The 24,204-nt window shown below is 38.1% G+C and overlaps 1 protein-coding gene across 2 annotated transcripts in view; it reads left to right on the plus strand.

The window, feature by feature from the left end:
• Nucleotides 1-24,204, plus strand: part of PDGFC (platelet derived growth factor C) — a 218,314-nt gene that overhangs the window by 105,106 nt on the left and 89,004 nt on the right. For both annotated transcript variants that reach the window (XM_032632290.1, XM_032632289.1), the window contains exon 2: nt 22,333-22,528. In XM_032632290.1, the coding sequence (XP_032488181.1) occupies nt 22,333-22,528 (196 nt within the window). The remainder of the gene's footprint in view (nt 1-22,332; nt 22,529-24,204) is intronic.

Consider the following 24,204-nt stretch of genomic DNA (forward strand, 5'->3'; position numbering starts at 1 on the left):
CCTCAGCTGATTAAAACTCTCGCGTTGGCATCTCCCTAAGAGAATTTGCAGCTGCTCCTACAGACTGAGCGGTTTATTGGAAGGAATACTGAACATTATGGCCTTTTCCGCCCCACGTTGGTTCTTTTTGCACCGTACTCCCGACACAAAAAAGCTTCTGCCTGTGAAGCGTTATTCTGTTGACCTACAGGATTTTCCTCCACGTTGACTTTTAGTATTTTGAATCACTCAGCATTCAGTGTTTTCTATGATCTTTTCCCCTTTACTGTTTCCTTTGTCCAGTTTCTTCAAAGAAACTTTGCAACCATTTTATAAAGCATAGCTTTTGTTGTCATATAACTACAGCAAGATAGAATATACAAATCAATGGCATTAAAATTGGGCTAGACTTTGGAATACTGTGTGAACATGGACGGGTGAGGAAGTCATCTAGTTCCCCATAAGAAGCGGTTCTGTACTAAGGATTTCTTAATCTTCATGGTGTTTACCTATCAGCGGCATCGGGACTGAGCATTCTTTTGAAGCACTCATTCCATATTTCTCTTTTAAAAAAATAAGTTTGTAATAAGCCTTGTGGAAACAACTTTGTAATATCTATTTATAGGTGAAGAGAATAAAAGCCATTTAAATACGGCAGGGATAACATCTCCTTCAAGAAGGTTATGGGGAAGAGTGAGTTTCACAGAGACAGCGTACTGGAGAGGCAAGTTCTTAGAAGCAGGAGATGATTATGTGTTGTGCTCATCTTTCTACTCCATATTTAAGACAAAAACATTTCTTTAAGTTCACTTCAGCCTTGTGGCTTTGTAACACTATGAAATTTGTCTGAAACACTAAACTTTTGTCCTAATGAAATTCCTTTGGGTGAGATAAATGGGGAGAGGAAAAAGAAAATCCTATTAAGGTAAAATGAGAGAGAGAGAGAAAAAGACTATTTAAAGTGTAATAAATGGGTAGAAGAAAGTGAAGGGAAGAAGAAATAGGAGGAGGCCTGAACTGGGGAAGTAAGTCAATCATTTTTGTTTAGTAGACTCTCCTGGTTTGGCTCTGACTCCAGTCCTTTTGGTATCCTCTTAATGGATAACAGGATCACAAAACTATAAAACTGTTAAGACAAACAGTCTGACTATTGTATAGTTGCATTTAAGGCATATTGTTAGGTGAATATGAATTTATTAATCCAACAGATACATATTGTGCACTTCTGTGGACAATGTATTACTCTAGTTGCTGGGAATGTAGCAATAAACAGTCCAGACAGGATGCCAGCTTTCAAGGGACCCACCACCTTCTGGTAGGGAGAGAAGGGCAGTGAAGCAAATGCATGTTGCATAAGATGATTTCAGATAAGTACTGAGGAGAAACCTGAAAGCAGCGTGAGGAAGAACCCGTTGTAAACAGCGTGAAGAACTCCTATTCACTACAACTACACAACTACCGCCTTTCAGTTCGTGTGAAAGAAGGTGTGTGAGACCTTTGTGAAGATAATTGACATTGTACTGAAATAGTAGCTGGAGAACTGTCTTTGCTGTGCAGGTGGATTAAGTGAGACAGTGTCTCTCTTCTGGCGATGGGAGCCAGCCAAGCTTTAGAACGCTTTGACAGCTGACGGTCGTGAGGGCTATATGCAGTGGTTGCTTTCTCCGCTGTTTTCATTCCCCACCCTTGGCCTTGGCTTTGGGATGTTGTCACAAATCTGACGTTGGCATTTCCTAGCTGACAGGAGCACTCATCAACAGTTTTATACTTGTTCCTTCCATTTTCAGTAGCTGTCTTCGGAGTTGTTCAAATCGTCTTAAAAAGAAAGGAATACATAAACTGTAAATAAATGAAGAGAGAAATACCATGCTTGCTGGTGGGCGAATTTAACATTACAGTTATGTAAAGTATCCTCCCATAATTCTATAAATTCAGCATAATTTCAATGAAATACTTGTAGAATTTCATGGAACTTGATTAGCTAATCTGAAAACTGACGTAAAAATGTAAAGGGCCACGAGTAAGTAACCAAGGCATGAAAGCGTATTATAAAGACGTAATCACCATATGGTGTTTTTTTGTATAAGAATAGGCACAGGGCTTCCCTGGTGGCGCAGTGGTTGAGAGTCCGCTTGCCATGGGGGGGACGCGGGTTCGTGCCCGGTCCGGGAAGATCCCACATGGCACGGAGCGGCTGGGCCCGTGAGCCATGGCCGCTGAGCCTGCGCGTCCGGAGCCTGTGCTCCGCAACGGGAGAGGCCACAACGGTGAGAGGCCCGCGTACCGCAAAAAAAAAAAAAAAAAAAAAAGAATAGGCACATAGTACAATGAAAAAGAACCAAAAAAAAAGAAATTGATTTATATACATACAGCAATTTGATTTGCGAGACAGAGAATACAGAAATGTTTAGAATATTGGCCATCCATAAGGGAAAATAAATGAAATTAAACATGATTCATACCATACACAAAAACCTTTTTTAAGAAACATTCAGGGGTGAAATGTAAAAGAATATCCCTTTGACCTTATAAGATATAGTTCCTTAAATAAGACGTGAAACACTCAAAATTGACTACTAATATTAAACTTTAGTGTATACGTGTGTGAAAAAACCATACCAACGTTTTAAAAAAAATCAGAAACAGCCTCCCTGTTAATTGTGTTCACTTAAAAACTCACTCTGATAAAACCAGACATGAATAGGCATATTTGGCGAAATGTGTTTACTTCCTAAGTTTGTTCCTTAAGGAGGTATGGGATTATCAGTATTGATTTTGATATAGAAGATTTGTTTCACTTATAGGTATGTCCAAGTAGTACACGAATATGCTGTTACTCGCAGGTGGCAAAACTCTGGTCACAGAACAGGAAGAGCAAGGTTGCTGTCTGATCAAACTGAGTAATCCATACTGAAGACAGTTGCAGACACAACAGTAACCAGTATGTATTGAGCACTAAGCGTGTCCTAGGCCACGTTTTATTTTAAAATCATCTCAATCATATTAAATTGGCCATGTAGTGTCATAAACAAAGTTAAAGTAAAAAATAAGGAGATTTGGAGGCTAACTGGCTGGTGAGATGGTGGTTCCGTTTATAGAAATTAGAAAAAAAAACAAGTAGAAGAGGATCTAGACCTTATACATAAGTTTGGAGCAGGATATATTGATTTACAGGACTAGTCAGACACCTGGGGATGTGATTGTGACTTGGGAGAGAGTTCTGAGCTACTGCTCTAGATTCAAAGAGCATATGCTTGTGGAAGATACGGACTTCAGTCCAAGGAGTAAGGTGGCCAAGCGTTTGAGAACATAGAATACTGAGGACAGATTCTTGCAGAAGAAGGAACTCTGGGTAGGAGAGGATGCAGTTCTGCAGCATCTAAGATATCTAAAGTAGGAAAGGAAGTAGAAGGTGGTACCAGATAGCACGATACAATGAAGCAGTTAGAAGAGCAGTCGGTAACTGTCATATCGTCGCATTGGTGGACGGTAGCAAACTATTATAAAATCAGCCTCTGAAAATGTATGAAAAAATAGTAGGCTTCTGATTTTGGAGAGTTATTTTTATATATCCGTTTTTCCCTTGGGTGATTTTTGTTGATTGTAAAACATTATTAAATGAATTCTAAAGAACAGATGCACTTACGTCTTCAAAGCTGGTGACAGATAATCCTTAAATAGCAGTGTTTCCACAGGAATCATTTTGAGAAAAAAATTGTTTTTGTAGCAATAAAATTTTATTTGACTTTAAAATGACCTACGAAAGAATTAAGTTCCCAGCTCAAGAATTAGTTTTACGTTAGCTAAGGATATTCCGTCTGAACTTTCAAAATGCTCCTTTTGCTTTTTAATGACAGGTACGGCTGGTAGTTGCATGACATTCATAGTATTTAATATCCTGCCTTTATTGCCACAAAATACTTCTTCATGCAATTTCTTCACATGACATTACTTTGTCAGCGGATCCCATGATTTGGTCTTTTGGGCTTGAATTTAACTTTCACATTTTTCTTTGACACTTGCATAGATTCTTAGCACTGCATCAGTTCTTTCATATTGGGGGTTTATGGTTTTGATGTTAAGGACTCTGTTTAAAATATTAAAACTAGCTATAATCACATGCTTGTGAACAGCAAGAGAGACATCTCACTTAAAACAGGAACCCCCTGAGGTTATAGTGAGCATTTGTCAATTCTCTAAGCCTTCTCTAGGTGATTTACTGCTTTTCTTAAGGTCAGAGCCGGCTGTGGGACGCTTGGTGGCTAGGTTCGCTTGAACTGATGGGCACGTACACTTGGCCTTGGCCGTGATGTCCACGTAGCGCTTCTGCCAACTTCCACCTGGACCTTCACCAGCCACCACTGTCTCCTGAAGCAAACGGAGACCTTAAGTGACTACGGAGACTTAGGATATGCCTTTCAAAGTCACTTAGTTCAAGAGGTAGAAAGGTCACCTAGCATCGTTGCTTAGCGCTTTGTGCTTCAAGTAAGTGACACCCGAGTGTGGAGCAGTGAGCCCGGGCCCACCAGGCTGCAGCAGCCCGGCTCCTGTCTTATGCCCTGGACTCAGTGGACGGTCAATGAATATTTGTTGACCGCAACATGTAGGCATAGCTCTGAAGTCTAATTCTACTTAGAGTATGTTCTGTCCATGATTTACTAAACATGTCAGCTTCATACGCATGCTAAGGTATTTTATTCTTGACTAAAACATGAAATTTGGGGGTGAAGACATTTTTAAAATTATAATTGAACTTCTTTTTAGGACTTTTATTATATTGGACTGTTTATACCCTACCGCGTGCTAGACTTCTTTTGAAGTAGGAGAATATGAAAGATACGAAGGAGATCACAGTTACTGAAGTCTCTTCTCCCCCTCACTTACACTCGACAGGGACAAGTAGAGAATGGTGATGATTCCGGAGCCTTACATGAGCCTCAATCCAATGCTGATTGAATTTGTACTTGCTGTGCACTGTTTGCCCATACATTTTCTGTACCGTGCTCACTAAAGAAAGAACCTACCTCCTGTACATTTGTCAAGAAAAAACTGTTTTAGTTAATATTATTGAGCAAAATATCCAACTACCTACTGAGGACTTAAATATATACAGTACTGTTGTGTTTTTAAACTTTCTCTAATCTCCCTTATGAAATAGAAAGTCTGGTGAAAGATTTCAATTGCATTATAACACTTCTTTAAGAAGCAAAAAATAGCAGCATATGCAGTCTTTGTGATAACTGCTTTTCAGCCTGACTGAACGGGCTTTTGGGTTGTTAAAACCAAAAGTAGATGAAAATTTCTAATGCTGTCTTAAGTATCTTCTGAAAATGAACCACTATCAATTCGGTCCCCAAAGAACTAGGATTGAATTAGATCTGCTTCATGCTATCTGACCCCCTGCATGGCTCAGGAGAACCACAGCCCATTTCAAAGTACGTGAACTCCTGTTACTACCCGCCCTAAGGGTACAGTTACAGCTGCCCCAGAAGAAGGCAGCTTTGTTATCAATCCATGCCTGCAGGTGGGAGCATCTTCCCTGGGGGCAGGGGGGGCACGGGGGGCACATTGATAAATACCATTTTTTTATTCTCTGTGCTTATGATGTGTTGTTAGAAGTTAGAAGTGTTCTCCTTGGTGGAGCAGTGATACCAGAGTCTCCCTAACAGTATTTCTTCCTGGTTCAGTCTAGGAAGGTTGTCTCTTTCTAAGGATTTGTCCATTTCTTCCAGGTTGTCCATTTTGGTGTATAGTTGCTTGTAGTAGTCTCTTATGATCCTTTGTATTTCTGTGGTGTCAGCTGTAACTTCTCCGTTTTCATTTCTAATTTGATTGATTTGAGTCCTCTCCTTTTTTTCTTGGTGGGTCTGGCTAAAAGTTTATCAATTTTGTTTATCTTCTCAGAGAACCAGCTTTGGGTTTCATTGATCTTTGCTACTGTTTTCTTTGTATCTATGTCATTTATTTCTGCTCTGATCTTTATGATTTCTTTCCTTCTACTAACTCCCTAACAGTATTGCTGTAGGACAGTTCACGTGAGTGCCCGACAGTTACTTGTCCACAATTAGTGCTCAAACGTTGGTAATTGCTCTGTCCTTTGCACTTATAAACTATTACAGTAAACAATCCTTCTTGTTAAAAAACTATCTTATATTCTTTAATGTATACATTTCTTTTACATATATGTGTCCTTTTCCCAATTCTTTTCCATTAGAAGTTATTATAAGATATTGAGTAGAGCTCCCTGTGCTATACAGTGGAACCTTGTTTATCTATTTTATACATAGTAGTGTGTGTGTGTTCCTCCCAAACTCCTGATTATCTCCCCCACTCCTTCACTATCCCCTCTGGTAACCATAATGTGTTTTCTATGTCTGTGAGTCTATTTCTGTTTTTTGTATACATTTCTTGATAACGAATCTTTAAAATTTCTCCAGAAAAGAGAATATTTGAAGAATATCACTGAAAAGTGAATGTAAAGAATTCTTAGATTGTTCTAAATTACACATTTTAGATACATTTTTCCAGGAAATATTTTAAACACTTTTATACAGTTGCACTGGAGGTCTGAAATATTGTCATTATTTTTATGTAAAAGACATGCTACACCTACTATATGTGTATGTGTATATATGTATATATGTGTGTGTATGTATGTATATACATACGTATATATTTTATTTACTCAAAACTCAAGTTAGTCTTTCAGAATAATTTTCTTTTTTAATCCCTGATTGCTAAGTTGTTTACTTTTTTGCACTGATGCTGTTTTACCAAAATGGTTCTGTGTTCGTTTTGCTTTATAATGGACAAGTTATTTTTGAGCAAAGCCGCCTTAGCCTTGATTTCATAGCTAAAAGGTGCATGGATAGTTTCTAGGGGCTGGATGGATACTCTGAAATTATATGCTATTTTGTGAAAATTATGAGATTCTGTATTTAGATATGTAATTTTCTGGCTTGAACATTCATATCTTTCATCAGATTCTCAAGACTTTCTCAAGCCACGGTTTAAAAGGATCAAAAAATATCTCTTGTTATACTTGGTTCATCAGTTCAACATTCTTGAGGAATCCTAGTTTTATAATTGGAGCAATTATAAAGGAACAGAGGATTATAGGCATTATTTAGCAAATTATATCAAGGCTTGTTTTCTGTCTCAACAACTTCCTACATTATTATATTCTCTATAGACCAGCCTATATCATGCTCTTCGCCATAATGGTGCTATTGTATTATCCCACCATCCCATAATGCTCACAATCAGTTCTTAACATTACCTTTTATACCTCTCATCTGGCGCAGAAAAATAAAAGCATAAAGCTAACTAAAACACGTTTTGAACTTGGAATCGTGTAAGAAAGGGAATCGTGAAGTGAAAAATCTCAACTTCGTCCGTGTTTCGTATATACGTGTTTCTAAAGTCTGACCAAGAGAGAATGGGGATTTTATTTTTTAAAATAGGTACTTGACTTTTGATCTCAGAAAGGGAAAAAGAGTTTCTTCCCTGAATATGATGCTCTATGGATGAAATCTTACAGTTGCTTGAAGGTTTCTTTTAGAGATCTCAGAGATACAGTGAAGTAATTCCAAATATGAATGGAGTATAACTCAATTCCATAGAAACAGCTTTGATGGCGTGGCAGTAGATTGCTGGCGTCTTTGCGTACAATGTGAGGGATTTTGGTTGATTCTTCTAAAGGCCAGAGATCTTCAGAGAGCAGCGGTATGCCAGGAGTCTACCCACATGCCATCCTTTTTATCTGCTGAACTTCCTTTGTCAATGTGTTTGCAGCTGCAACATGGGCCTTTCCTGTCAACACATATTTATTAAGTGTCTGTTTTGGGTGAGGTGTTATGTTATTTTGGTGGGAGGATACCTTAGGAAAAAAAACAAACAATGAAAACAAAGCAAAACAAAAACCTAAGCAAAATCCATGATCTTTTGGAGTCTGTTAATGAAATTACACACAGGTACTTTAAAAATTGAATAATCAAGTAAGTAAATGATTATATATGTGAGACAGCACTCACTGTGAAAGGTGAGCAGTTTTTAGTATAGCTTCATTTTTCTATAGTTTTTAACCCTAATTAAAGGAAAACATACACTTAAGAATTCATCACACAGATGTTCAGGGTGAAAGATTTCCTGATTTAGACACAAAAGACCTGGATTGAAAGTTAATACTGTCATTTGTCATTTATTTATTTTTATTTTTTGACTTAAATTTTATTTTATTTTTGGGTCCATAGTAAACTACACTAACCATTTCCCTGAGTGGAAAATTAAGAGCTAAACTTTTAAAACCAGTTCGAGCACTATCTTTTTTTTTTTTTAACATCTTTATTGGAGTATAATTGCTTTACAATGGTGTGTTAGTTTCTGCTGTATAACAAAGTGAATCAGCTATATGTATACATATATCCCCATATCCCCTCCCTCTTGCTTCTCCCTCCCTCCCACCCTCCTTATCCCACCCCTCTAGGTGGTCACAAAGCACCGAGCTGATCTCCCTGTGCTATGCGGCTGCTTCCCACTAGCTATCTATTTTACATTTGGTAGTGTATATATGTCCATGCCACTCTCTCACTTCGTCCCAGCTTACTCTTCCCCCTCCCCGTGTCCTCAAGTCCGTTCTCTAGTAAGTCTGCATCTTTATTCCCATCTTGCCCCTAGGTTCTTCATGACCATTTTTTTTTTCTATTTTAGATTCCATATATACGTGTTAGCATATGGTATTTGTCTTTCTCTTTCTGACTTACTTCACTCTGTATGACAGACTCTAGCTTCATCCACCTCACTACAAATAACTCAACGTCATTTCTTTTTATGGCTGAGTAATATTCCATTGTATGTATGTGCCACATCTTCTTTATCCATTCATCGGTCGATGGACTAAAGTACCTTTTAAATGATCTTTTATCTCCTCCCAATTAATAAGGAATTTGTCATTTGTTAAGGAGTACCAAACTCTGGAAGCTGTTTATAGTTAGAGGTAGAATTAATGTCAAACTTATTGGTCCAAGCACTGGAATGGAGCCAGAATCCAGCAAGTCAGCAATAATTGGTAAAAATGTCTCCCGATCCCTTGGTAGTATTAGAAAGACCTCACAAATAACTCGTTAAAAAGTGGTTAAACAGGGCTCCCCTGGTGGCGCAGTGGTTGGGAATCCGCCTGCCGATGCAGGGGACACGGGTTCGTGCCCCGGTCCGGGAAGATCCCACATGCCGTGGAGCGGCTGGGCCCGTGAGCCATGGCCGCTGGGCCTGCGCGTCCGGAGCCTGTGCTCCGCAACGGGAGAGGCCACAGCAGTGAGAGGCCCGCGTACCGCAAAAAAAAAAAAAAGTGGTTAAACAGAGAAAGTTATTAGGATTGTGATTTTTGCTGTTTTGTTGTTTTAACTTACCTTGAAATAAAGTACTGTGAAAGCAATAGATATTACCAAGTTTATGAAAACAGAAAGTTCTACTCGGTGTACTGAGTTGACTAAAGATGCTAAGAGGAAAACATACACTTAAGAACTCATCACACAGATGTTCGGGGTGAAAGATTTCCCGATTTAAACACAAAAGACCTGGACTGAAGGTTAATGCTGTCATTTGTCATTAGGGTAACCATGTGCCCGGGTTGTCTGGGGACCGTCCTGGTTTACATCTGTGGTCCTGACACAGTTAATGATACTGCCCTCTTTCAGGCTTAAAAATGTGTTGGTTTGGACAAGAAATTGTATGGCCAACTTACTGTGACGACCACCTCTATTTTTACGCTAATAAAGTTTGCGTAATACATTTGGTCTTTCAGGCTGTTGAGGTAGCCGGAAGAAACCTGTGTATAAGAAAACATTTTGTAATCTGAACATCATTTATAAGAACTAGAAAGAGGTATATAAATATTAGTGTATTCATTTGGGCAGAAAGACTACAGTGACTTGTACACAGAGAGTGGTTTTATTTTAGTCGGTCATTCTCGAACAAATTTGGTATTACTCTTGTTTAAGTGGCTGTATAATGCCCTAGTTTCCCAGAATATGTTATGTTGACATCGAGGCAAAACCAGACAACGAAGAGTATTGAAACCTAGATTTTACTTGTGAAGAGGATAAGGGGTAGATTCAAGGTCCCTTTACCAGTAGGAAGGAGAAACTTAATTCTGCCTAAATCCGAGAAGCCATTAACTACGCATCGTGTGGACCACAGAACCTTGGCAAGCAAGCGTCAGCTCACCCTTTGGAACTTTTAAAAATACAGTTTCTGGGACAAGATACTAGGGGATAGTTATTACTACTTCACAGGGTTGTTAAAAATATTAAAGAGATAACGTGTACGGAAACATCGGGTCCGTAACCTGTAATTTTGAGTAGCTGCTTAATAAACACTAGTTGAGTAAACGCACAAGATCTGGGAAGGATGAAGCGTCAAGGGAATATATCCTACAAAATAATGCTCTTTCTTTAATTTTTTTCTATGCCAGCCAAGACCTCTCCCTTACAGATTGTTACAAATGACCATGAATACGAGTTCACTTGACTGACTCAGATAACACTTATTACGAACTTTGTGCGTCTTCTCAATCATTCAAACTATTTTTACTTCCAAAATCTGAAACTGAAGATTCTGAACCCCCTAGCTTAGGATTTGAGGTCATCAAAAGACTCAATTTTACTATCTCCATCTACTGGCAGGGAGGAACTATCCCCAAGCATCTGGACTGGCATAGAAAAGAGGAGAGAGAACATTTGAAAGGTAAGCGGAACATATATTTTATTTACTCTCCATTTTAAACGTTTCTTATACACGCTTGACATCATCTCACGTGATTAAGGTTTACACAATGAACCCTGCTAAAGCAGAGAATTTCTTTAGGTGGGATCACATCGTTACCTGATTCTTCGACGTGAGCAAGTGTAGACTTGACTGTTTTCCTTTCATAGTGGGAGTCCTCACATCCTTGTGCTTCTGAACGTCTGGCCAGTTGTGCCGGTGCTTCAGGGCTGTTTTCATATTCCTAATGATCTGCAGACTGCAGCGTGCTTACTGAAACATCTCTGTTCTCAATCGTGTATTCTCTGATGTGTTCAAGGTAACGTCCCCTGGCGTATTGCTTTGGCTATTACGGTGCAGAGAGAGTAGCAGGATGTTTCTCAAGGTGTAATTGATTATTCTCGTGCTTCTTAGAGCTCTTTTTCATCCTTCATTGATACTTAACTTTCTTTGGCAGAGCTTACTGAATAAAAAAGGTTCTTGTTAATTCCTGAGTAAAAGTCTTAACACGTTTTTTAATATCAGGGGCTTTTTCTTGGTATGTCGCTTCCCCATCATAAATCTTTTGTTCCGGATGACCTTTAACAGGATCACAACATTGCAATCAAATTTGAAAGTATGACGGCTGCTAGAAAATAAATATTTTGACGGTTTGTGTGGCTGTGCAGGAATAGATCTCTGTAAATTTAAATCATGTGTTTTAAGCGATTAGTGTAGTTGTCCTTGAGGCTTCTGTTATGAATATCTTTCTTTAAAAAGCCTGATCTCTACTGGAAAATAAGAGTGATAGATAGCCACATGTCAAGGTAATTAGTATTACTATAGTTGCTGTAATTAAATTAAGTACAATTTGTACTTGTTTTCTCCCGCTTCCCCTCACTCCCTGGGCATGTGTTTCCATAACTTTGTTCCATTTCTTTGGACAGTGTTCGATTTCTTTCAGAAGAGGGATGGATGGATTTATAGGAAACATGGGTGGAGAGTTTTCAGCATCAAAATCAGATTTCACGGGCAAGAATTTTCAAGGAAATGCTCTGTTGAGACAGGTCTGTTCCCTTGCTGGGAGGTCACGAATGCAGCTGGTCCATTTGCTGGCTGGAGATTACACTCACGTAAACAGTGCAGACACCACGCAGAAGGATTCTTAATCTTCTTGTGGCATCTGACACCGTCCAGTCTGACAGACGTATCCTCAGGATCTTCCCTGAGATCAGAAGCTAGGGGAGTAGGTATTTTTGAATAATGTTGAAGGAACCAGTGATAAGGAGTGTCAGAGAATCATCCCTCCTCACAAACGAAACTTCCAGTGGACTCTGTAAAGTTCAGTTCAGTCCCTGCTTTGAAATTGTGTTCAAAATTCAAAATATGTATCTCCGTGACTCTGTCCCATCCTGTGTTTCAGCTCCTCTTTTTAGACCGCTCGTCTCTGGATCTTTGGTTTGATTTTAAAACTATTGTCATAAAACTAGCTGTTGCTGAAGAACTCTGCTAACGGTTATATTCAGGCCAATTATTCGACATCTTCATGTTTGTGCTTATTTTCTCCCTTATAATAGCCCAACTAGATGATAAAATAACATACGCTGAGATGAAATAGCTTGGCATGATTTGGTATCTCCTGGTCATTATAAAAAAAATGCCTTTGCTTTGAGAAATAAAATTTAAGTAATCTATTTCCCCACCAAAATTATGTGTTTCATCGGTATTATTCATTTGCGACTTCCACTTCTTTTAAAAGTCTCACAGTTGTGTTTTATACACATTCTAACATCACTTTACTATTGAGGACGGTTGTTGGTTTTGGAGGGTGGGGAAGGGAGGTGATGTTTTCTAGCAGGGCAGAATGGTTCGAATATTCACGAGCGTAAGTCTGCTTGAACGTGGCCTGTGAAGGGCCATCACGTCCAGTGTAACTGCTCTTCTCTTATTCCTGCTCTCTTGATGTGGAATTACCACTGAAACCAAAGATCCTGCTGTAGATGTAACTTGTAAATCTCATACGTTGCTTACGGAAAGAGATGCAAACCCAAACGCTCTCCATTATTGAGAGTGTTTAATTAACAACATTTAAAACAGAAGATGGGAGGACACGATTTGCATAGAAGTGACCAAATTTATTACTTTTCCTATCTTTGGATGTTACTCATAAGAAACTCATAGGCTCAATACCTATAAATTATATGCATTCATCTTTAATGATAAATATAACTAGAAGCAGAAAAGTCTCATTCATCAACACTGATGATGGTTGAATATATTAAGGCTGAAACAGGCTCCTATTTTATTGTTTCTTAGAAATCATTTATTTTGCCTAATTCAGAGTTTAACATAAGAGAGAATTTTAAACATACTTTAAAAATTCACTTAAGTCATATACGAATGGCCTTATTTAATGAGTAAGTTTGTACTGTTTCATGATTATTTTCCTTGATGCTTTTTTTTGTGTGTTACGCGGGCCCCTCACTGTCGTGGCCTCTCCCGTTGCGGAGCACAGGCTCCGGGCGCGCAGGCCCAGCGGCCATGGCTCACGGGCCCAGCCGCTGCGCGGATGTGGGATCTTCCCGGACCGGGGCACGAACCCGTGTCCCCTGCATCGGCAGGCGGACTCTTAACCACTGCGCCACCAGGGAAGCCCTCCTTGATGCATTTTAAACATCTTCCCATCAAAATGTCACTACACTAGACATTGTGTGTTCACAAAGAAATAGGTCACTGCTTTCCACATTTGAAATTGCTGGTAAATTCCATCTGAATGGTGTAAATTATACATCCAGTGCAGGTACGATACACTGACAGATCCTGAGTCTCCAAATGGATTAGGTTCTTTATTGGACATATCTTTTCTTAAATAAGCATATTTGTTTGTCTAGAGGTTAAGTAATATGAATTTGCGCTTAATCATGTGTCGTAATATTTCACGTAAATACATTTCGCTGCTTAAAATATCTCAGAGCTCCTGGTATTTAATGTAAACTTTCTACACTGAATAATAGTTTAATTCAACAGGAGGGTCAATTAAACATTGAAAAAATGAAATCAATAGTGAACCTTTAAAGTGGACGTTTCTTCTATTCCTCATTTGTCTCTGTTCTATGTTCTGGTTTTAGCCGCCTTGTGGTATGTAAAATAGTGCACAATTTAATGCAGAATGAAAACTAATAGCATTGCTCAAACATGTTTCTGTGTAGTGGTGTGTGTAATGTGTGTGTATACAATCATATTCGTTACTAATTGGTGTGCAGTAAAGGCTTTAAGGAGATTCTGTGTTTATATTCCTGGCGATTTGTCCTGCAGCATTAAGAGGTAAGAAGATTATTGCCAGTGTGTCTCCCATAATTGAGCCTTCACTGAAAATGTTATGTCATACCCCATTGTATAAAGCCCAAATAGGTTATTTTTACCACTACCTTAAGGCTAAAATGCCATGCTGTCAAATCATTACCATTTCTATATCTCGTGCCTCAACAGCAGAAGAACTTTATAGATCTTACTTGCCGTGTCCTTTGTAACATTAATCCAGATATTTTCAAGCATGAACAGGGAACACCAGTAATAATCACGCCAGGATAATGGGCCTGAACCACGGCCCATTTTGATTTTGGCCGCGTGCGTAAAAATCTTAACTCTAACTCGAATAATAGTAAAAGTGATTTGTTTAGTCATGTACCCGAGAAGCCCAGAGGTGGGCTGAATTTACTGTGTGGTTTGAGCTGGGATCTGGCTCCTCTTTGCTGTACTGCTGTGTGTCTCTCTACTTCTGTGCATTGACTTTTCCATCAGACTGGATTCTAATATGACAGCTTATTGGCTACAGCAGCTCTGGACCTTACTTCTGTGCCCAACGTGGTCTAATCCCCAACTGTTGAGGGGGAAAAAAAAAAAGCCATTGGATTCACTCTGGCCCCTTAGAGCCATCCATGCAATGAGGGAAATGGACTCATGTTGATTTTCCAGGCATATTTCTGGGTAGAGTCAACCAGGGCTGCTTCACAGTGCTGGTGGGCAGGGGGAGGGAGGCTGTGCGGATGCTCGTCTATAAACTTTCCCTCATTGCATTTGGAAGATTTGCTATGAACTTCTGAACATGGGCGCTCATTTCTTACCATTGCTCATAGGTAGGTAGGAGGCTTATGGCTGAATTCTTTTACTTCTTTTTAGATACGAAAGAATTCAAACCTCTTTTTAAAGATAGTGCCAAGTCAAAGAAATGGCATAATTTCTACAAAGTTATCCTCTTTCCTCCTTCTGCGATCAGCCTGTAGAAGGGAATCAGAAATTTGCATCACTGCCGAAAAATTACCGCTTCTGGCGTCATCAGTTTTTGATCTTTGTGAAATTGGATTCCGTATACATATTGACCAACTTTGCATTATCTTCCATATCAATCTTCTATTTACTAACATCAGAAAAACTGGATACCTGATAATAAATTTTCTTTCTCACTGTGTTTGAATTAGGCCGAATATGATGGACCAAGTTTCTCCTTCACGTACATACTGATTTGTAATTATCAAGGTGGTTAGTTTATACGAGCATCGTTTCATATGAACTTTAAAACAGTCTCTGATTATCTCTAGTTTATAAAAAAAATAAACCCTGATATCAAGTGTCTTGCCTAAAAGAACAGATTTTTAAAAATTAATTCATTACTCTATTTTTGGCTGCATGGGGTCTTCGGTGTGGCTCGCGGGCTCTAGAGTGCAGGCTCAGTAGTTGTGGCACACAGGCTTAGTTGCTCCGCGGCACGTGGGATCTTCCCGGACCAGGGCTCGAAACCGTGTCCCCTGCATTGGCAGGCAGATTCTTAACCACTGCGCCACCAGGGAAGCCCCAAAATAACAGATTCTTATTGTCAACTGATTCATAGTTCAGAGTTAAGATAAAATAATGACAATAATTGTGGCATTCTCAGTGTGGTAAAATTATAAAACACGTTTTATTTTAAAATGAGTGAGTATGTTAAGAAAATGGCAAATCTCAGTAATGAGTAATCTGTCACCTTCAGCTGAACTATATATGTAGGTTATAATAGATGAACTTGGAGTAAATATGAATTAAGGGACTTTAATTGGGGAGGAATGTACATTGTAAAAGCTTCTTATTCTCATATGTATTGTCTCTGGAAACTTATGAATGAAGGATGGAGCGTTGAAACTGTTTTATTGCCAAGTTCCAAGATATCAAGTGTCTTTATACTAACAGTATGTACTATGTGGTGCCATGTGCCAGGCACGGAGCTAGATACTGGTTACAGACTCCAAAATCAGTTCTGCCTAGAAGATTTTCTACCTCACTAGAAGTTCAGAGCGTGGCAGAAAAGAAAGAAACGTCAGCCTACACGTGATGATTAAAGTATGCCGTCCTACCTAGAGAACAGACTTGTGGTTGCCAAGGGAGAGGGGGTGGGAGAGGGATGGATTGGGAGTTTGGGATTAGCAGATGAAAACTGTTATATAGGAAGGATAAACCACAAGGTCCTACTGTATAGCACAGGGAACTCTATCCAATCTCCTGGAGTTAAACCATAATGGAAAAGAATATAAGAAAGAATGTATATATCTGTATAACTGAATCACTTTGCTGCACAGCAGAAATTAACACAACGTTGCAAATCAACTATACTTCAATAAAATAAAATTTTAAAAATGCAGCCCTAAAGGAATGTACAAAGGGAATTGAGGATTACATTCCATAAAAGGTGACATCTGAAGTGGGTTTTGATAATTGAATATGTATTTACTAGAATACCTAGTCTAGGAATGATACTAAATTACAGTCCTAGAAGTTGTCACATTAAGAGGACAAGGCTTTGTCTTGTTCTGATGTCCCAAGCCCTTGGTACAGTGCATGAAACATAATAGGTTCTCAATACATGATTTTTGACTGTCATTCCCTTGAGGCATAAAATGATTATCTCCTAGAATAAATTCAAGAACTTCAGTTGGGCATATTTTAAATAATTGCATTTGTTTTTATGGCTTACTTAATATAGCAATCTTTTATTTTCCCTTAGTGAACATTTTTTTCGCAATTTGTGAACAGTTTGAGGTAGACGACACTAACTTTTTTTGATTGTCTGTTTTATTTTGCTGTTGTTTTAAAGTATGGGAAACAGTAGATGGAGCCAATAAGAAAACAAAAACTTGAGCCTCAGTTTTTTTGTGTTATTGTATTAAGTATTATTGTACTTTTGTACAATAGTCAGAATTTAAAATATTAAGCATGAAAACAAAGTACTTCTATATAGTTTGGAATTTATGGAGGGAGATTTGTTTGCGCTGTGGAGTTCAAGTATACGTTCTCTCTACAGAATCAAGTAAGATTAGGTGAGATTACTCTGGATTTTCTAGGCAAAAAGTGCCAATTTATGGAGCCAGCGAAAGTAGCAACAAACACATATATATATATATTTGTATGTGTGCATGTATATATATGTTAAATGATTTTAACTAACTTTTGTTAAAAGTGAAATTTGCTAATTAAGAGTTAATGAGATTGAAAATGGAAATAACCATATAAAAAACTAGCAAGATTAAGATAAAGAAAGATCATCACAGGCAAAAAAAATAGTGAGCAGACCAAAGCACAAATAAGACCAGTGCGTATGTGTATGCATCAAGGAAGGATTTGGAAATAGGTGCACCTGACTATTACAGAAATACCTTTTCTAACGCAATTTGAAGATAACATATATTTGTAAGTAAACGCATCAAAAATCTCACAAGACACCTGTGAAATCTACCAGTTTATGGGGACACATCCCTACGCCCTCCCTATGTGAACAGGAACCAGAATTCTTCAGAACTTAAAGCTAAACCAAAACTGGAGGCCTTTCTTTTTACCTCATTCTTAATCCTCCAGGTCTTTTCTGCTATTGCCAACTTAAAGCATTAGCATGGAGAAGGACAGATGGTTTCTCTTTCTTTAGGAATTATATCTTGTCCACAGACTTTTTTTTTTTTAATGTTTATTTATGTATTTATTTTGGTGCTCCGGGTCTTGGTTGCGGCATGCATGTGGGATCTGGTTCCCTGGCCAGGGATGGAACCTAGGCCCCCTGCATTGGGAGCGTGGAGTCTTGCCCACTGGTCCACCAGGGAACTCCCTACAGAACTTCTTTTTTGATGTTATCTTTTTAAATAATACAGATTTTCAAGCATTAAATTTTTTTTTTTTTTTTTGCTTTTCATGATTCTCTTACTCATTCCCTCTTTCGTTCTTAATAAATATACTTTTTTTTTTCCGTACGTGGGCCTCTCACTGCTGTGGCCTCTCCCGTTGCGGAGCACAGGCTCCGGATGCGCAGGCCCAGCGGCCATGGCTCACGGGCCCAGCCGCTCTGCGACATGTGGGATCTTCCCGGACCAGGGTACGAACCCGTGTCCCCTGCATCGGCAGGCGGACTCCCAACAACTGCGCCACCAGGGAAGCCCAATAAATATACTTTTAAAGGGGCTAACAGTCTGAAATGCATGGCAAATATTATGAAATTGCTTTGGTTTTACTGTTAACTTATTGAGTACATACAGATGTGTAATGATTCTTCATAACTGAATTGTATGTGAACATATTTAGTCAACAATTTTAGAGTCTTCACATTATTAATCTCCCTTCTTTTCCTTTTCTATTGTTATTTCATGTTAGTTTTCAATACTTTGACCTCAAGGAGGGTTGGGTAGGATAATATGAAATGGTGTTAATTTTAATTTTTAAAATTTAGTGTTTATATTTTCACTTTTCATGCTGTCTTATCTGGATGAACAAGACTTATTCTTGTTGAGGATGCATTGCAAGGAGCATGTTGTAAACACGTCAATGATTGCTGACAAACATTTGTTTCATTTCTTTGGTACTTTCTTTGAGTGTACTGTCCATTGTTGAGGAAAAGCAAACGTTCAATAAAGTAGTCACAAAATAGGTACTTGTCTCATCCCTAAAATCCTAGTAAAGTTCTGTGTTTGGAAAGACGATTTCTTAAGCAACTGAGCTACGAATGCAAAGTCTTATTTTGGTAGATCCTACTCTTTGTTGCTTCTTTTTTTTCCTTTTCGATTATAGGCCTCGTTGTTTGAGATTTACATGTAACGTTGACAGTCATGGGCAAATCATATGCATTTGGTGGCAAACCTCACTGCGTTCTGAGATGATTTTGGGGGAGCAGCAATTTAACTTAAAAGGAAATTTACAATTCTTTTACCACAAATAAGGCCTAGATTTTCAGCCTTAAAATTATGCTTAATTATAGTTTAATGGAATTGTGGACTATAAAGGAAAAAATAAAGATGTAAACACAATCTAAGTATATACATTTTAGCCATGTACTTTTTTGACTGAAGGTATAAAAATAGAATTCAGATCTTTTAGTAGCCATGTAGTTTACGCATATGAAAGCGTAAACACTGTTATATTTGTAAACAGTGCTGTGGATGATATAAGGCACTCTTGTTTTTTTTTTCTTTTTTGAGACAGAATGGGGCAAATAATATATTTTAATAAATTTGATTGGAAAAAATTAATTCATTAAAAAAATATCAGCTGCTAAAATGAGAAGGACTCTTGATATAAGCTACTGCTCTAAAATACCTCTGAAATATGTAGGCTATTGTATTAAAATTTAGATAGTGGGGAAATAATCTCATTTTTAAAAGAAATCTTTGAAAACAGACAACGTATTCACTTAATTTTAATAGTAGATTATAATCATTTTCTTTAAAAAATTGTCAGTATAGAGGAGAATTCATCTAACTTGATAGATCCTTCTGTGTCCTTATGAGATATACTGGTGCTAAATTATGTGCACAAGAGAGGTATTGATTATTTGATATATGTTAACATAACCTATGGCCATATCGAACATTAGCCCCCAATGAGAGGGAACATGCTTTTGCACAAGTGATGACTATAAATAATAATTATTTAGTTTAAACATCCTATGGCACTTAAGGCGTATTTACTAATATGATGATATTACCCATTATATGCGCTGTATATTCAAAGGAAATTATGTTTGTCTTTACCTTGTCTTAGACAATATAAAATCATACCTAACAGGCTCATTGTTGAAACAGCTGAGTTTAAGAGAATGAAAAAGCTGCTTTAAGAACCATAACTACACCTTGTTAAAATTATTTGGGGTGTTTTAACACTAAAACAGGTATTCTTTAACCCGAATCACATTCTCACTAATAAATAACCCTTGACGTTGTCTTTTGAATTCAAGAAGTTTCATAGAGCATATTCTTAAGTTGCATTTTATCAGTGTGAAATATGTATTTTGAGTCACATAAATAGTAAATGAAAAGTTGCTACAATTACTCTAAGTGCCGTTGAAGAACAAAGGGCAAAAAGACATACTTGCAAATCAAATAGCTTTGTGCACAACAGAAGGTATATTAATTGTCTACTGTTAGGTAAGAAATCACCACGAACCCGCGGTTTTATACACCCTGTTTGCTCTCAGCTCTGGAGCTCAGAAATCCAGGCCTGGGAGACTGGGCTTTTGCTCCAAGTTTTTACAAGAATAAAATCAAGGTGTGAGCGAGATTCGATTCTTTTCTGGAGACCGGTGAAGAGTCTGCCTCCGATTCATCGAGATCTCTTGAGGTTTCAGGATAAAGCCCCCTCTTCCTCGGTACCTCTCAGCCGCCCACATCCTGGGAACACAACCTGCTCCCTTTCCAAGGCCACCACACGGAATTTTCCCCATTGAGTATCTTTCACACTTGGAATTTCTAAGATCAAGAAGGGCCAGCTTCTGTTAAGGGCTTACCCTATTAGGTTAGGCTTCTCCTATAACCTAACTTTTGGTTAACTCAGAGTTAACGGACCTGATTATGGGAGTAATACCCCATCCGTGTCACAGCTTCCACCCGCTCAAGGCAGAGGCTCCTGACGCGTGAGGGACATTGGGGGTCGCCTCAGAGTCTGCCTTCCAGAGCGGGAAGCAGGGTCATTGGTGTAAAATCACGGAGAGAGCACGTGGAGCTGAAATACTTAGCAGGCAAACTTGGCATGGAGGAGTCCGTTGGTCAAAAAGGAATTAGGATTCACAGATCCATACTACTGTCTATAAAACAAAGAAATCCCCTGTAGAGCACAGGGAACTGTACTCAGTGTCTTGTAATGACCTGTAATGGAATAGAATCTGAAAAAAGTAGATACATATGTATGTATCACTGAATCACTTTGCTGTACACCTGAAACTAACACAATACTGTAAATCAAGTATGTTTCAATTAGAAAAAGGGAAGTAGGGTATGGGAGTGAAAGAATTGAAGAGGAAAAGGCAGAAAACCATAATAGAAGAAAAAAAGAGAGAGAAGAAAAATGTAGTTTAGTATAAAATGTCAACGATGTAATAGGCCTTAGACAACTCTGTGTTGCACAGTTTGATGGGACGTACCTAAAAGCAGTCAGTAAAATGAGATTTTTTTCATATTTCTGAAAGTAACTATGCATATATTGAGATTGGATGTTGGGAAATAAAGGAAGAATGGTGCTTATAAAGTAATGATATTCTTCTCTCTATAATACTGCAAATACAAAGTTCAGTCTTGTGAAGTATATCTCTAAATCATGAAAACGAATGAGGTATTGGTACAGTATAATATTGTTGTCCTGATGTTATGAGTGTATCAAAGTTGAACAAAAAACGTGTCAGGTGTTGTGCCATGCACATTACTTCATGTGTTCAAGGTGCAGTTTAGGACTTTTAAATTGTTTTAGAAATTGAATAAAAGAGTCTTTAAAAGGTTTTGTTTTTTTTTTTTTTTACTGGGATTTAGCAAACAATGGATTGGATTTTCATGGCCTGAAAAAGTGTAACTGTCTTACTTCTTAGATTTTCTTTGTGTAGGTAAACAGCTGCTCCTTTTCCAAATACCAATTATTTGTTTCCTCTCATTATGAACTCTCAGTTGGGTGGATATAAGAACACTTTTGTCTCTACGCTACCGTGTGTAAAAGAGATAAACAGCTGGGACCTACTGTATAGCACAGGAAACTATATTCAATATCTTGTAATGACCTATAATGGAAAAGAATCTGAAAAAAATATCTCTATATAAATGAATCATGTTGCTGTACACCTGAAACACTGTAAGTCAACTATGCTTCAATAAAAAAAGAACGCTTTTGTCTCAACAAATTGTTTCAATTTGCCGGTCCCCTCATGTCTCCCCCAACAATCTAAGCAAAAGAAAAAGATATTAATAACAATGTATTTTGGCGTTTCACCGTGTAAAAGCTTGCCATGCCTAATAAACCTGGAGGCGATTTTATACTGTATTCTCCTCTTAGAAATTTAAAATTCATGTTAGCCTTTTAAAGTCACTGAGAAGTCCTGCAACATTTCTTACAATTTCATATCTTCATAGACCGCTGTTAGTTCCCTTACAACGAGAAATTGATACCATTGCTTTGACCTCATTTCGTTTTTCGAGGTCATTTAAGGGTTGAAATCATTTAGTACTTACAGTTCATGGGAAACTTTGGGCTTGTATTGGTTACCTTTTTTCAGAAGTTATTTTGAAACCTGTAATTTTTGAAATGTCTGTTCTAAGTGTATGTCTATGCTTATGTTTTTACTTTCAGGAGTACAAGATCCCCAGCATGAGAGAATTATTACTGTGTCTACTAATGGAAGTATTCACAGCCCGAGGTTTCCTCATACCTATCCAAGAAATATGGTCTTGGTATGGAGATTAGTAGCAGTAGAGGAAAATGTATGGATACAGCTCACATTTGATGAGAGATTTGGGCTTGAAGACCCAGAAGATGACATATGCAAGTAAGTGATCGTACTTGAAATTCCAACAGTGTAACCACTGTTACAGTCTTTCAAGTTGCTTCATTTTGAGGCTGTGATTTTAAATGGCATCTTTTGTTCTCTTATGTTTTTCTGATGATCCAAGAAATTTACAACCTTATTTAAGCTCTGTTTCTATCTACATCTGATAGTAATTTGAGGTAATATATGGTAAAAAAAATTACATATAGAGTAAAACAATTTATAAAATAAGGAATAGAATCAAAAGCCAAGTAAAGGAACGAAGGTTGTGCCAGAGTTACCACTAGTGCCAAAACTTTTACATTTGAGCTTCCTTATAGCCAAATCAATACGATAAATAGTAAGCTATAAAAAGAAAGAGCAGTGTCCATGCATACATTTTATCCATACTATCCAGTATCCATAGGTACACAAATAGATACATACATACATACATACACCCAGAACTAAGAAATTTGAATATTTCATTACAAGGAAGAAGTACAGTTCTGAGAGCAGAATTAAACATTTAGGCTAACATTATAGTTGGCCAGGTAGAAATTTATCATAATTCTCCTAGAAGCTTTCATGAACCAGAGTCAGCTGGAGTATTTCACCCACGCAAAAGACCACCTACCGTATGTCATACAAATATTAGTCTTTAAATCCTATGTGAATATACTTGTCAAGGTTGGGTGGTCTCAGGGAAGATTTTTCACTTCAATGGCATTTGTATATCATGAAAATATTTCACTTGAGCTTCTTTGTGGGGTTCTTTATTTTCCCTTTGATATACAAGTTAAAAGAGAATTTTCTCTTTATGGTATATTACAGATAAATATTTCAATACAGATAAGATAAACTTTATACTTGCTGTCATCACAATTTGTATCTTTAACATTTATATATAGTTACATTTTTTCTTTCAAGTTCTTCTTTCTGTGGCTGTGCGTTTCAGGTTATTTTTTCGCTTACATCTCTAATTTTAGGCTTTGAGAAGGATAAGTTATTCTAGCTATTTTTGGAGATGGTGTTATTCAACCCTTCATTTTATAGATAAGCAAACAAGCCAGAGAAGTAAAGTAGCTGCCCTAGATCTCATTCATGTTTTATAACTCAACACGTACTAAAATCCATTTTTCTAACCCTCGTAGAGATGTTTTTTCACCACGCCGTTCTGCACCTCTTGCCTTCTTTTCATGTGGAGGATTACATAATGTTGTAAAAACTGCAGAGGGTTTAAGGTTTGGCCCTCCTTGCAAAGTAGCAAGTTAACCTACCACAGTTTCATGGATGCTGATTGCAGACAGGAGGCTCCCGGGTCCGAGACAAAGGATCCGTGACAGCAGTGGCAGTGACAGGAGTTCTGTTCCCACAGGTCAGTGCCGGGAGGGCCGCGTGACACCTGCACGCCTGGCTGGACGTGTGACGGGACAGGCAGCGTCCTGTGTGCGTGCGTGTGTGCACGCGTGTGTGTGTGATGCATGTGAGTGGTTAGATCGCAGAAGATAAACTATCGTCCAGGACGCCTACCGTAGCATTTTGTGGCTCAACGTCACGCACCATATGAGACTCGAGAAAAGTGACTCTTCCAATAGTTCCGAAATCCCTTCTTTTTGTGCTTCCTTGATTTACCTTCCTATTATTCCTGCACATGTAATCATGTTTTAAGTTTTTCTGTTTTTCCTCGACCTCCC

This window comes from Phocoena sinus, chromosome 5 (assembly GCF_008692025.1).
Source record: "Phocoena sinus isolate mPhoSin1 chromosome 5, mPhoSin1.pri, whole genome shotgun sequence".
In the NCBI taxonomy this organism is placed as follows: Eukaryota; Metazoa; Chordata; class Mammalia; order Artiodactyla; family Phocoenidae; genus Phocoena; species Phocoena sinus.